At 37.1% G+C, this 15280-nt stretch overlaps 3 protein-coding genes and 1 long non-coding RNA gene across 6 annotated transcripts; 3 read left to right on the forward strand and 1 right to left on the reverse strand.

Annotated features, from left to right (window-relative positions):
* Window positions 467–2345, forward strand: LOC107631247 (centromere protein V). 3 transcript variants are annotated; one of them, XM_016334627.2, is made up of 2 exons: window positions 467–676; window positions 1353–1999. In XM_016334627.2, exon 2 carries the CDS (start codon window positions 1362–1364, stop codon window positions 1773–1775), a length of 414 nt encoding a protein of 137 aa, XP_016190113.1. In that variant the 5' UTR covers window positions 467–676; window positions 1353–1361; the 3' UTR covers window positions 1776–1999. The 3 variants fall into 3 exon arrangements, with proteins under 3 accessions (XP_016190113.1, XP_020975229.1, XP_020975228.1); XM_021119570.1 differs by having other exon boundaries at window positions 544–676; window positions 1360–2345; XM_021119569.1 differs by having other exon boundaries at window positions 672–810; window positions 1353–2345.
* Window positions 2203–6928, reverse strand: LOC107631245 (NADH dehydrogenase [ubiquinone] iron-sulfur protein 1, mitochondrial). Its single transcript, XM_016334626.2, is given in 5 exon segments — window positions 2203–3330; window positions 3673–4047; window positions 4560–4854; window positions 5379–5625; window positions 6212–6928. Coding segments are annotated over 5 exon segments (2229 nt in total). The 5' UTR covers window positions 6627–6928; the 3' UTR covers window positions 2203–2433.
* On the forward strand, window positions 5515–6154 carry LOC110270368. The gene is made up of 2 exons (XR_002359824.1): window positions 5515–5642; window positions 6025–6154. It is a non-coding gene; the product is annotated as an uncharacterized LOC110270368 (long non-coding RNA).
* Window positions 11853–14657, forward strand: LOC107633741 (sugar transport protein 12-like). The gene is made up of 5 exons (XM_021117434.1): window positions 11853–12108; window positions 12650–12759; window positions 12959–13303; window positions 13385–14014; window positions 14121–14657. Exons 1-5 carry the CDS (start codon window positions 11853–11855, stop codon window positions 14580–14582), a joined length of 1803 nt encoding a protein of 600 aa, XP_020973093.1. The 3' UTR covers window positions 14583–14657.

The raw sequence follows: 15280 nt of genomic DNA on the forward strand, positions 1-15280 counted from the left end.
AAAGTGGTCTCCAATTTTTTTTTTAATTAAATTCGCCTTCAAAGATTTTAAGTTAGTCATATTAATCTTTCCACCACTTCCATTGTTAATGATGTTAGAATTTGCTCACGTGACATGTTAAGTGACATCACAACGTATACTTACTAATTTTAATTGGCAGCTAACATGATAAGCTTGTAAAATTAGATTAAATCAACTATAAATTAAGAAATTCTAATGTCTCAAGTTATCTCCTTAATTAAGTTTTGATTTAATCTAATTTCATAAGTTTATTATGTTAATAATCAATTAAAATTTTTAAAGGTGTATTATAATATCACTTAAGGTGTATACTAATACTAGCAACTTTTGAAAGACAAATTTATTTAAAAAAAAATTTGGGACTAATTTAAAATTTAGGGTGAATTTGATCGTTTACTATATAATAGTTGCTTAGGCTCCTTTTCTTTATTTTATGGTTAAATTTAAACGAAAAATGACTAAGTACTAACATGCTTTCTGAATATTATTTGTATTTTAAATGTTTCTTAAGCAAAAGTCAGTCACAGTTATATCTATATATAAAAAATAAAAAATATAAGATATGAAAGGTCATATCAGCCGAAGCAAAGTTGGGAAAAGTTTTCCTTTTTTCAGGTGAAGTAGGCTGAGTCCCAAATAACTATCTTCCCATCAGGTCAAAATTCATTTTTGTGCTGATACCTACTCTTTATTCTTAAGAATATTTGATCATTTTCATGCATAGATTCTGAGTTTCTGCTATGCTTGGTAGTTCTGTTTCAATCAAGAAAACTGTTGTATTTTTACTGGGTAAATATATTTTTTTACATTTGAATTTTGTTAATTTTAAAAATATTTTTAAGTTTTATTTTATTTTATTTATATCAAATATATTCCTTGCTCGTTTAGTACCAATCCAACAATAATGCATGATAACTATTATTTGTTTGTGTTGAAGCGTATTTTTGTAAAATTTTGTTGAATTAGTCATAAATTTTTTGAAAAAGTTATTAGGTAAATTCGATGCAACTCCAAAACTTTTATAACAAAATAAGATGTAGGGATAATTTTAAAATTTTTATCTAGTTTTAGGGGAAACAAATACTCCTGCTTTTGTTTTCTTGAGCAATAGCATTCTAAATTTTGTTGCTTATTCGTCATCATGCATTTCTACAAATTTTTCTACTTTCGTCGAGGTCAACAATCCCATAGCTGTGCATATTAATTCTTTATAATATACTTGCTCATAAGATGTTTGTGTATTTGTCTATGTGAACTTCCGAGAGGAATTAATACCAATGTTTCATTGTGAACCATTTGTTTTCATTCATTCATTCTTTCTTTCTTTCTAGATACTAGAAATGGATGCTGAAACAGTGGTGCATACCGGAGGTTGCCATTGCAAGAGTGTGAGGTGGAAAGTGGTTGCTCCTTCAAGTATTGTTGCATGGGACTGCAACTGCTCTGACTGCTCCATGAGAGGCAATACTCATTTTGTTGTGCCTGCTGTCAATTTTCAGCTTTTAGGGGAATCTTCCAAGTTTATTACAACTTACACCTTCGGCACTCACACTGCAAAGCACACATTCTGCAAGATCTGCGGTATAAGCTCGTTCTATCATCCGCGGTCAAACCCGGATGGTGTTGCGGTTACTTTCAGATGTGTGGACCCTGGAACATTGACTCACGTTGAAGTCAGGAAGGCTGATGGCAAGAACTGGGAGAGCTGGTTTAATCAGTCAGACATCTCTTCATTTTCAAAGGTTCAGAAGTAACTCCCTACAAGAACTAGGACATAGATGAGATCAATAGTCATCTTGAAGATATTTTTCCTTCCACTTCTTTTCTGCTTTTGCATTACTGTATGTAAGTGCCCGCAGATACTCGAACATTATGAATATGGATGTGGATTTGGTATCCCAAACCAACATGCTCACAATTGACCAAACAATAAGAATAAAAAGAAAGAGTCATGAACAAGTTACGTCTCTTTTACCGATATACTTGCTTTAGAATGTTTATGCTTCCTTTATATGAGATGGGAAGAGAGACGAGTTTTCATATTTGTATTAATGACTGTTATGGTATGTTGGCAAGTGCTCTGAATAGCATAAACACTTAATTATATACAATAGCAAAAGCCGATAGTTAGCCATACGAATTTGACCATTTGGTTTTCTCGCATGGAAAATTTTCATGGTAAGAGTGAACTTCACAATCAATCGGGTAACCCGAAATTGTACATGGCAATAATTCTACAAAATAGTTCTTTTACACTGCATATTACAATGGAATAGATAAAGCCTAATTTAATTTTATTAGGTACTCTCAACAACCGAGAAACTTTGGGGGTGCAAGTTCGTGCATTGTCCACGAAAACAAAAAACATGAATCTCTGTTTTTTATTTAAACCAAAAAATTAAAATCCATGCTTCATTTCTTCAACAGTGCACTGCACTGTGCCATTATCTTGGAAGCCCTGGTAATTGCATCGGTCATATAGAAATTCTCTACGGCAGTCCCAAATGCAGTGGTATCCATCTTAGTATTGAAGGTTGGCCTCAAAGAAGATGGCAATGTAGCTGGTTCTCTCTCATCTTGGCGCAGTAGGTTTGGGGCTACAATCTTGATTCGAGCACGAACAGCACCAACTGAATCATAGGGCAAATCGATTCCAGACACCTCAGACAGAGCCCGAATTATCTTCCAATCATCCCTGGAGTCACCAACTGTTGGAACTGCAGGCAGAGTTTGTTGAGTGCATCCTTCAGTATTTTCATAGGTTCCTTCCTTCTCACTGAATGCTGCAGCTGGCAAAATGATGTTGGCACGATAAACACTCTTGTCACCATGGTGACCTTGATAAACAACAAAAGAATCAGCTGGGATCTTGTCCAAGTTTATATCATCGGCACCCATCAAATATACAAATTTTGCAGACTCGAGACTTTTTTCAGATTGAGGCACAAGTCCAAGGTCAAGTGCAGCAGCCTGGGCAGCATGAAGAAGTAATACATTAAGGCCGTTCCAATCAGGTCTGACAACCTTCCCTTGTTTTGCAATGGTTTCAATAGCTGCAAAAATTGCATCCTGGTCCTTTCTCTCGAAGATTCCAGCACCAACAATGATAACAGGGTTTTTGGCATTTGATATAGTCTTGGAGAATGGGTGGTGGCCCTCAGCAATTTCAAGTAGTGTTTGGGGGCCAGTACCAAGATGTTGGTGGTCATAGTTGAAATCAGTAGCAGGACCGATGTACCCAACCTTGGCTTGAGTTGCTCTGACAGTCGTGCGTATTCTGGCATTAACCATAGCAGCTTCCACCCTTGGCTGCAAATTTGATATTAAACACACAAGATAGTATTAGATAACCAAATACAAAAAAATAATGCACCCAAGAAAGCACAATGTGTAAATAGTAGATGAACTCAGCAAAAATATAGAATACTTCACAAAAATTCTTTGTTGTTGATAGTCTTGTATTCTCTAAACCTACCCATGCCTATAAACCCCAAAATAACAGTTATAGAATCAAGTGCATGGACACGGTAACTACTAAAAAGAAATGGAATTTGAATAAAACAAGAACCATTTGATCATCAGCATAGTTAGAAAGACGTACATAAGGAATATTTAGAAATGACTCACTAAAATCAGAGACTAGTGATATACCTGGGTACCAACCAACAGAAAGACATCTGCATTCTCAAGACCAGCAATGCTAGTATTCATAATATATCCCGATCTCAAATCTGCACTAGTATTTTCACCAATGCCTTCACACCACACATTATTTGATCCCATCTTATTTACAAAATCTTTTAGTGCAATCATGGACTCAGCATCGGAAAGTTTGCCAGCTATTCCAACAATTTCTTCTGGTTCAACTTTGTGGGCAACCTCAGCTACCACAGCAAGGGCATCGCGCCAGCTGACAGACTTAAAACGTCCATCAGGACCACGAATCATAGGGTCATTTAACCTCTGCCTCTTCAAACCATCATAACAAAAGCGGGTCTTGTCTGAAATCCATTCTTCATTTATGTCCTGCAAAGGGAATGCAGAATAAACTATATCGGCAAACTATAAATATAAAAAAGAACCTTCTAGACAGAAGAAAAAAGGTGCAACAAGTAACAATGACAAAGAAGCATGTAACTATGAAAAAATATGTTGAACAACAAAACTTTTGCAGGCCAAAGTTTGTGGGGTCCAATATAAGGCATGCAGGGAGTCTAGGTAAAGCACCTTAATCTCCCATCCCCTCCCCTTCCTCCCCCCCACAGGATCCTGTTGAGTGAAAAACTAATGGGGGAATGCAACCCCACCAAAAATACATTAACATGTTAAAACCTTACTGTCCCTCCAATATCTCACCCACAAGAGGATCAAGTGCTCCTTAAACATCTGCAGACTAACAACAGCTTAGTGTATCAACAGAGTGATGATTTTTGTTTACAGAAACAAATAAATTTAAGTGCCACAAAAATAATTGGAGCCTTAGCAACCACAAGAAAGAACCACAAACAGTTAAGTAAAATATTTTCATCAGATCAAACCTCATTTAGACGAGGGAGAATACGCATGACTTCAGGTCCTCTGCTGTCAATTCGAATATTGGATCCAACGGCATCAGTAACATCAATGCTTTCTGTTCCCTTCAATTCCTAATTTCGGGCTTTAAAAGCAAAAGGTTTCGACGTGAGTGCTCCAACAGGACAGATATCTATCACGTTTCCAGAAAGTTCACTTGTCATAAGTTTCTCAACATATGTCCCAATCTCCTCTCCACTGCCACGACCTAACATGCCAAGATCCTGAACCCCAGCAACCTCTGTTGCAAACCTAACACACCTGTTTGGGGGGAAAAAAAGGAATTTCACAAGAGCCTTTTAGCAAACCACATAACATTGCTTTACACAACATTTAGCATTCAAGTGAGTAAGTGAAAACATAAAATGGAAGGTAATTTTTACTTCATGTAAATTAGTTTAAGACAACTTAAAAGAAGCCAAAGCCAGCCCAAACAGGAACAAAATGAAAATCAGATTAACATATCTCCAAGGAAGGCAATTTTCACTCCATGTAAATTAGTTTAATACATAATCTTTTTCAAAATCTTCCATAATGTGGTATCGACCACTGACTCATTTTAGAATAAGGGGATGCTTAATTCTTTTAAAGATTATTCAACAAATAAACATGATATAAACCATTAAAGTGGAAGTTACTTATCTAGAACAATATAATCATAGCTTGTATAACATAATGCATTCCTGACTTCCACTACACAAAACCTTTATTTATTTATTTTGATACAAAAAGAAATAGCACCTTTATATCCAAAATTCACACAATTAGATTTGCAAAAAATTTACCTTGTACATTGAATGCAACGAGTCATCACAGTCTTCACCAAAGGTCCAAGGTTCTTATCTACCACAGATCTCTTCATTTCAGTGAACCGACCACGATCAGAACCAAAAGCCATTGACTGATCCTGAAGATCACATTCCCCACCTTGATCACAAATTGGGCAATCTAGTGGATGGTTCATCAATAAAAACTCCATCACTCCTTCTCTAGCTTTCTTTGCAACAGGTGTGTCGGTCTTAATTTTCATTCCTACAGATCAATAAAAGGTTAAAACCCCATCCAAACAAAATCCAAGCATTGTATTCATTTAGTGTGTTCGGCTTAATGCGAATGATAACTTATAATTTCTCTATTATAGAAACACGATACAGGGAAATCAGTGTGCAAAGAGAGAAAGGGAGAACTAATGAGAAATCTGCAAAATTAACAATTGACACGGATAATTACTAAACACAGAAACAACGGTTTGAAAGTTTGTTCCTTTTAAAAAATATATAAAATAAAAAAAGCACCAAAGATAATATGTCAACAAGGCAACAACGTAACCCGATCAAACTTCATAATATGTTCAAGGAAGCACAAATTTGGACATAAACTGTTAATAACAAAGTTTTGTACATGCCAGTGGAAATCCATTAAAGAAAAAAGAAATCATCATAATGTGCCGAATCCCTCTAATCATGAACATGATCAAATTCCAACATGTCATAACCGTATCCGGCAATCACAATACAAGAGGGACACCAAAATGAAATCCTATGCATATAATCAACAAAAGGACGAACTACAACAGCTAATCATTCAAAAAGAAAAAGAAGAAGAATAAGAAGCCGACCAGGAAGAGCAGGCATGGCGCAAGAAGCAACAGGCTTGGGAGACTTCTCGACCTCGACAAGACACATGCGGCAGTTACCGGCAATGGAGAGGCGGCTGTGGTAACAGAAGCGGGGAATGTCGACGCCGGCAACCTCACAGGCCTGAAGGACAGTCATGCCCTTGGGGATTTTCACCGGGTACCCATCCACGAACACCTCGATGGCGTCCTCCGGGTTAGGGAAGTGTACCCTAGCGCCGGCAACGGGGGTCCGGGGCGGAAGATCCGGGGGAGGGGCCTGGGCCTGGGCAGCTTCGGGCTTTTGGAGCTCGGGCTTGGAGACAATGGTGCGGATGAAGATGTTCCTAGGGTTTTGAGAATTGAGTAGCCTTGAGGTGGGTCTCATGGCCTTTGAAGATAACAAGCCCAGCCCCATTTTTCTTCCGATTCCTTCTTCTTCTTCTTCTTCTTCTTCCTCTCTCTCTCTCTCTCTATCTATGAGATTGTGTTACGGCGATCCCGTGGGATTTGAGGGGTGCTGTCGGATCGTTGCAGGAATCTGAATCTCCGATTGATCTTTGGGTCTATTGATTTGAGTGGGGAGAGTGTTGGTGTGTGTGGAGTTGAAGGGGAAGAAGAGAAATTATGGTGGGTTGCTCCGGTTTATTATTCGGGTTGATACGGTCTGTATACGAATGGTGTTGGTGAATGAAATGATGAATGTAGAATGTTGTTCAAATGGGCCTCTCAATTTCATGCTCCTTACGCTTATAGTTTCCTCTCCACATTTTTTGGAAGCATTGCCCATTCGTTCAGTCACCGACCTATGCTTGTGATTGTGAGCAGTGAGTGACTACGCCAGTTTTTTTTTTTGGATGTGGCCCAATGGCAGCTAGGCTGATCTGCCCAAAGACCCGAAACCGCCCTACCCGGACAATAAACCGGATCTCACTCAAGCTTCTCTCCAGGCACTAGGAGGAGGTCTTCACTCTTCATCTTCTAGCCACCACTCCGTCGTTGAGGGCCTATCTCATCTTTTCTATTGCCTCAAAATACATGAGATTTCGTTTTGGGCATAAGCCCAATTGTTGTGAAATAAAAAGCCTAGTCACCACAGACACAGAGGTTATCTCTTGGTCTTGATTCTCTTCCGAAAGAAAAAATATAATAAAAAGGGTAAAGTATCATTTTTATCCTTAAAATTTGATAAAAGTTTTAAAAATATTCCTAAGTTTTATTTTGTTTCAATTTTATTCCAAAAGTTTTCGATTTGTATCAAATATATCCATAACGGCTAATTTTTCAAAAAATTTAAGACAAATTCAACAACAATTTCATAAGAACAACTCTCAACACAAACAAATCAAGCATAATTTTTATACATTATTATTAGATTGGTCTTAAATTTTTTGAAAATTTAGCCGTCGATGGTATATTTTTTATGCAAATAAAAAATTTTTGGGACAAAATTAAAATAAAATAAAACTTAGAGTTATTTTCGAAACTTTTGCCAAACTTCAAGAACAAAAAATATACTTTACCCAATTTATAATTTTTAATATAAGAGGTAAAACATATAAAATAAGTATACAAAGATCGCGTATATAATATATAGTTCCATGTTATATTATGAATCTCAAATATTTATAGTAATTATCTTTTATGATTTTTTTTTCTGGTATACAGTTTTTTTATGATTTTGTCTAAAGCTAGGAGGAGATAGAGGTTTTTTTTTTTTTTTTTGGTAAAAGGAGACAGAGTTATTAGCAGTTGCCCACTTGCCCTAATACAAAACGTCTCAAATTCAAACTCGTCCACAGGCTCTACTATTTCTTTGGCCTTGCAGTCTTCACTATTTAGTTAAGCCAAAATTCAGAATTCAGCTACATGCTTTTTTTTTTTCGGTCTACATCTACATGGTTATAAACCGAGTATTTTTTTTATATATATACATGAACCGAGTTAAAGGCCCACGAAGAAGAAACAATAAATTTCAAACTAAACGGGATAACAAGTCCGAAAAAAAAGAGTAACTAAACGGGATAAAATATTTGTTTAATTCGTTTATATCTATTAACAAGCAAACTATTTCTCTAGGAGGAATATGTTTGTTTATTGATTTTTTAGGCTTTTAAATAGTTCTTGATGATCTCTATAAAAAACAATAGAATAGTTCTTAACAAATACCCAAACCCATCGTGGGTTGTTGAGTTGGGTCCCGCGGCTCCCACCCAGTGATTGCTTCCACCGTTTTTCTCAGTGCACTCCAAATTCCAAAGAAAAAAAAATCTATATATGTACAAAACAAAAATCATTATATATGAAAAAAATTAAACTAAAAATAATTTTATAAAATCTGAATATTTAACATTTATTCATTTATAGAAAAAAAGTTATTTTCTCCTCTAGGAGCTCTTTTTCTCTCAATAGGTGAGTTTTCTAAGAATTTCGGGTTCTTCTCCAAAAAGAAAGTTATTTTCAACCTTGTTTCAATTACCAAATCTATATTCTCACATAATCATCGCTCAACTCGAACCTTCAAAACCACTGGAAAACCTGAAATACACAACAACTCTTCTTTAGCAACCTACAACATGAACAATATCGAAGAAAAAGTCATCAAGCTCAACAAGCCTAGAGAACTGGGATATAAGAAAGAATGCTTAAATGTGGTGGGTAAGTTAATAAGTGACAAGGAGATAAATTTCAAAACATGTAAGAATGCTTTGCTGGAAATGTGGAAAAACCCTCAAGGTGTTGCAGTTACAGACATTGGATGGAAGAAGATGTTATTCAGCTTCAAAGACAGAAAAAAAGGGCTACAGATTATTCGAAATGGACCATGGAATGTCAAAGGAAACATGGTCAATCTCATATTATGGAGGGAGGGCGAATCAGTTTTCGAAGTTGACCATGACTTCATGAAATTTTGGATTCAAGTGCATGGCATTCCACATGACTTCATGGATAAAGAGACATATATTCTTATCGACGAAATGTTAGGAGTCTTGGCCGAAGCTGAAGATCCAAAAGTAGATGGAGTCCTTAGGAGACCATATCTAAGAATCAAGGTTAGCATCAATATCACTAAGGCTCTACCTATAGGATTCTGGTTAGATAGAGAGAAGTTGCCACAATTGTGGGTCTTTTTCAAGTATGAGAGGCTACTAGACAGCTATTGTTTCAACTGTGGTATAATAGGGCATGAGAAGAAAACATGCAAGAATCCAACAGTCATGGCATGCTGGGATCCAACAAAGAAGAAATACTCACCGGGACTAGGAGTAAGCCAGGGACGACCAGGTCCAACCATGGGAGGAGGCATCTCAAAACAACAAGGATGGAGAGAGGAAGGGGAGGAGCTGGCGTGTGAGCAACTGAACCCTGATAGAGAGAGTGGTGAAGAACAAAGCTCTAAGGAGAGTAAGATTAGGGCTGAGCAAGTACTGCAGCAGAAAATCCGGGAGAAAAGTGTCTGGGAAAACCAAATGAGGAGAGAAGAAGATATGGCAGATGCAGAGGAGCAAGTAGAAGAAGTACTGAAAATTCCTGATTTTCAAGAAGAGAGGGATACGCAGCGTGACCTAGGAGCAGCCTATAAACTCAGCAATCTCATTAAGGAGATAAGAGAGAGGAACAACGAATGGGCCAATAACAAAAAGGCCCATAAGGGAGAAAGGAGGTATGAGGTGCAGAAATCAGGTGAAAACGGACAAATAAGGGATATTGGGCCCAACACAAGGGCTTTACATCAGCAAGCATGGAATGTTGAAGGAAATGGGCTGAATAATTATATAACTGAAGAAGAAGAAGAAGTGAACAGCTATAAAATGGAAGATTGGAAGTTGGGCCCGAAAGAAAAAGAAAAAGAAACCATAGGCCAGGAATTAAAAAGACTTATGTTAGCAAGAATGAGGGACAAACAAACATGTGAAGCCAGAACAGAGGGAAAAAAAAATCAAGAACTGCTGAAGGGTAGAACGGAGGAGAATGCTTTAAGAAAGCTATCCAAGGAAGCTCAAAATGGAGAACATGGATTTGTGGGTCAGCATGTCAAGCCAGTTGAGAACGTCTACTATGTAGAGTTAGCAAGCGATGAAGATAGATAAAGGAACGGAAGCACAGGCAGATTGGGAAACGCGACTAGCTAAGAAGTTGGAATTGAAGCTGAACTTGAAAAGGAAACGAGAAAACAAACAGGTTCCATTGCTAATATACAGGGAATGGAAGGAGGAGCAATAGGACAGGGAACCCAAGAAAGTAAAGAACAGCATCACCGCTCTGGGCACAGGGGAGTATCGGTTAGCTAAGCATGTCTCTGGTCAGAATAAAGGAATACAAATGGTTGAGGAGGCGGATCTTAACATGCCCCAACCTCAGCCCTGAGTATCATTAGCTGGAATTGTAGGGGAATAGCGGCTGCCCCGACAATTTCTGAGTTGTATAATCTATGTAAAAAGGTAAAGCCGCTTATAGTGTTTTTAATGGAAACTAGGGCCAGTCAAGAAAAAATGAATAGGATAAGAAGAAGGCTTAATTTTGACAAGATGTTTTGCGTAGAACCCCAGGGCTTGTCCGGTGGACTATGTTTGTTATGAACATCTAATACTAATATCGATGTTTACGAGTGGTGTGATAACTATATTAAAGCTAGTATTAACATTAATAATATTCTGAAATGGCAGGGCATTTTTGTGTATGGTAACCCAGTTTTCCAAAAGCGAAGGAAACTATGGCAGGAGCTTACGGTAAGTAATAGGAGCAGGGAAGAACCTCAAACTTATTTGGGGGACTTTAACGATATTCTAAGTCAAGACGAAAAGGTAGGCATTCATCCACAACCAATAATTTATTTAGATACATTTAGAAGGTTTGTAGATGATAATGGTTTAATGGATATTGACCTTAAAAGAAGTAGGTACACATGGTACAACAATCCAAGAAACAACTTTATCACTAGGGAAATACTAGGTGTTAGTAAATTGGAAATGGCTGCATATATACCAGAATGTTATCCTAAAAGCTGCTCAGGCAATAAATTCAGACCATTGTGCTTTAATTTTGGAAACACAACCGCGAGATCGGATAAAAAAAGAATTTAGGTTTGAGGCCTTTTAGACAGAGCATGAGGAGTGCAAAGAGGTAATTAGGAGGAGTTGGCAGCAGGATGATGGAAACATAAATTGTTGGAATCAGTTTATTAGAAAGAGAAGCAGATGCAAAAGGGAGTTGACGGAGTGGAGCAGAAGAAAGTTTAAAAGAGTAAATAAAGAAATAGAAAAAAAGGAAAGTGAGTTACATCAAATACAAGAGGGCGATATGACGGATAGAGATCAAAGAAGAGAGAGAACTGAAGAACCAGATATCAAATCTTTGGAAACAAGAAGAAAAATATTGAGGGCAAAGATAAAGGTTGAAATGGTTAAAATGGGGCGACAAAAACACAGCCTTCTTTCATGCAACAACCATACAGAGAATAATGAAGAATAGAATTGACAAATTGAAAGATGAGGCAGGACATTGGATACAAGGAGAAGTAGACATAATGAGGTTAGTAGAAACACATTTTACTAAGCTGTTTACTTCTGAAGGGGATAGGAACCTGGAATAGTGCATAAGAGATATACCAACGAGAGTCACTAGAGAGATGAATGATAAGCTAATGGCAAAGATCAAAGACGAGAAAATTAAGGACGCAGTCTTTAGTATGGGAAGCTTAAAAGCTCCGGGGCCAGATGGTTTAAACGGATTATTCTTTCAACAGCATTGGGATATTCTGATTAAAGAAGTGTGTGCTGTGGTGAGACAGATTTTTGAAGACAGTAGCTTACCAGAGGACTTAGGAGAAACAATTGTTGTTTTGATTCCCAAAGTGAGTCAACCGAAAAGCCTGAATCACCTCAGACCCATCAACTGTTGTAATTTCATATATAAGATTGTAACAAGGGTCTTGGTTGGAAGGTTAAGGAAAGTGCTAGAATGTCATCATATCTCCAGTTCAGAGCGCTTTTATAAAAGGAAGACTCATATAGGATAATATAGTAGTAGTAGAGGAAGTGTTTCACAAATTAAATAGAAAAGGAAATCATGGAAGTAATGACATAGCCATCAAATTGGATATGAATAGGGCATACGATAGATTGGAACAGAATTTTCTACAAAGGGTCATGGAAAAGTTCAGTTTTAGTAAAGAATGGGTGAAGTTGATGATAAGCTACGTGAAAAGTGCTACTTATAGATTTATAATTAATGGAAAATTGTCAACCAAGATCTACCCTCAAAGAGGTCTCAGACAAGGAGATCCTCTATCGCCCTATCTCTTTATCTTGGCAGCGGAAAGTTTTACTATTCTCATGGAAAAGGCGTTGAGGGATAATCTTATTTCAGGAATAAGGTTAGCTCCAACTGCACCGGTCATAACTCATCTATTATTCGCTGATGATTATATTATTTTTGCAGGTGCGCAAGAAGAGGAGATTTATCAACTAATTCAGATCATAAACAAATATACGGAGGCATCAAGACAAATAATTAATACTGAGAAATCCGGACTGATTTTTGGAAGTCAGGTATCTATCCAGAGGAGGGTAAACATTGAAGAGATCACCGGAATGACGTCGTGGGAAGATTCTGGAAGATACCTAGGGTTACCAGCGATATGAGGAAGATCCAAGAACAAGGCGCTAGAGTGGATACAAGAGAAGATTCTAGATAAAATGCAAGGATGGAAAGAGAAACTATTAAATCAAGCTGGAAAGGAGGTTTTGATATGACTTAGGCATTTCAGGTGGAGTCACCTCCATGGATCCTTTTCTGAAGAAATTCTTTCCTGATGTGTATGCAAAGGAGCACAACATTAAGCCCATTGATAACCAATATTGTAAATTTGATAGCCAAGTGCTCACACTCTTCACTTCCTCTCTCTATTTGGCTGCTCTTGTGGCCTCAATCTTTGCATCCAAGGTAAGTCGAGCCTTCGGTAGGCGCCTCACCATGATCTCCGGCGGTGTTCTCTTTCTCGGCGGTGCATCTTTGAACGGCTTCGCCCAGCAAGTTTTGATGCTTATTGTTGGCTGCATGTTGCTAGGTTTTGGAATCGGATGCGCTAATCAGGCACTACTAATAATAATAATTATCTGTGTGATGTTTCTTCCTAATTTATAATAATCATTACATGTTTTTATTCATTGATAGTCTGTGCCGATCTACGTGTCCGAGGTTGCTCCATACAAATACAGAGGAGCACTTAACATGTTGTTTCAATTGGCAATCACCATTGGCATTTTTGTTGCCAATATTCTGAACTACCTTTTTGCCAAGATGGAGAACGGCAAAGGGTGGCGCTATAGGTTAGGTTTGGCAGGAGTCCCTGCAATAATGATCATCATCAGTGCAATGTTTCTTCCTGACTCACCAAACTCGTTGATCGAGCGTGGACAAGCTGAGAAGGCCAAGGAGGAACCCCTCAAGATTTGTGGAACCAATGATGTTGACGAGGAGTTTAAGGATCTTGTTGCTGCCAGTGAAGCCTCCAAACAGGTCAAGCATCCTTGGTCTTCTTTGCTCAAAAGTGAGTACATGCCTCACCTCACCATGGCCATAGCCATTCCCTTCTTCCAACAACTCACTGGCATGAATGTCATCACATTCTATGCTCCTGTTTTGTTCAAAACTATTGGCTTTGGTGGAACTGCTTCCCTTATGCCTGCCATGATTACCGGAGGTTGTAACGCCCTTGCCACCCTTGTTTCCATCTTTACCGTTGATAAGGTTGGCAGACGAAAGCTTTTTCTCGAAGGTGGTGCTCAAATGTTTATCTGTCAGGTATATTAGTTACATGTGTTTCATTAACTAAAATAAATATTTCATTATTAATATTATTGTTGGTATATATATAAGTTTAATTTGTTGTGTATGTGTGTATGTATAGCTTGTGATTGCAGCTGCAATAGGTAGCAAATTTGGAACAGATGAAAACCCTGGAGTTCTTCCCAAGTGGTTTGCCTTAACTGTTGTGGTATTCATATGTATTTACGTGGGTGGATTTGCATGGTCGTGGGGTCCACTAGGATGGTTGGTACCCAGTGAAATATTCTCACTTGAAGTTCGATCGGCGGCTCAGAGCGTCAACGTTTCAGTTAATATGATCTTCACCTTTGCCATTGCCCAAGTTTTCACTGCGATGTTGTGCCATATGAAGTTCGGGCTCTTCATCTTCTTTGCATTATTTGTGATTGTTATGAGTATCTTTATCTACAAGTTCTTGCCAGAGACAAAGAGTGTTCCCATTGAAGAAAATTCTCTTGTGTGGGAAAATCATCCATATTGGAACGAATTCGTCAAGTCCTCTGCTCAAAAGAACAAAATTGCTGCTCCAGATTCTCAAGTTTAGGATTCCATAAATATTCTTTAAGATCTTATACAAAAAAATGAAAATAATAATTAATTAAATAGTATGTCTTTTTTTTTTTTACCATAAATAAATAAAGTAGAATTTAAATTACTCAATTACAACATTCGGATAATGATTATATTTTTTGAACTGATAAAGAAATAAAAGATAAACAAAAGATAAAGATTCAAACGGAATAAAAAAAGATAAATTGAAATTGAAATAGAAACAAAAAGGATATATTGAAATTGAATACAAAGAGAATCATTCTACTCTCTTCCCAATTTCTTGACGCAACAAGAAAGGGACTCTTCAGCCTAACTTGTCAACGCCTTAGTTTGAAAATTGAATCGAATGACTTCTCAATCTTCTATGCAACAATAGAGACTTCTCAACTTCAATTGTCCACACCATGGTTTCATTACGAAACCAAAAGAAAATTTTAAACCTCTAAATCATTCTATACGACGACTACCCTCGTTTATGAGATATTTATAACCTCTTATTAGGTTAAAATATAGAAAAGATCTAAACTCACAAACATAAAACCCAATCTAATAATTAAATATACAAAATCAAAATACATCAAATTAAATTAAAACATTCTAAAAATATAAACTAATATCTTTTAAATAACACTTGAACTCTTCATATTACGAACATTTAAAACATGTATCAAAACTTGTTTTAATTATATA

Source organism: Arachis ipaensis, chromosome B03 (genome assembly GCF_000816755.2).
Source record: "Arachis ipaensis cultivar K30076 chromosome B03, Araip1.1, whole genome shotgun sequence".
In the NCBI taxonomy this organism is placed as follows: Eukaryota; Viridiplantae; Streptophyta; class Magnoliopsida; order Fabales; family Fabaceae; genus Arachis; species Arachis ipaensis.

What these genes read in the sequence shown, in the direction of transcription:
- LOC107633741 (XM_021117434.1), top strand. Translation starts at nt 11,853, where the DNA reads ATGGCAAAGATCAAAGACGAGAAAATTAAGGACGCAGTCTTTAGTATG. An exon ending in CCTCAGACCCATCAACTGTT is followed by an intron (nt 12,109 to 12,649) that starts GTAATTTCATAT and finishes TTATTTTTGCAG; the next exon opens with GTGCGCAAGAAGAGGAGATT. An exon ending in GACTGATTTTTGGAAGTCAG is followed by an intron (nt 12,760 to 12,958) that starts GTATCTATCCAG and finishes AGGAGGTTTTGA; the next exon opens with TATGACTTAGGCATTTCAGG.
- LOC107631247 (XM_016334627.2), top strand. Translation starts at nt 1,362, where the DNA reads ATGGATGCTGAAACAGTGGTGCATACCGGAGGTTGCCATTGCAAGAGT.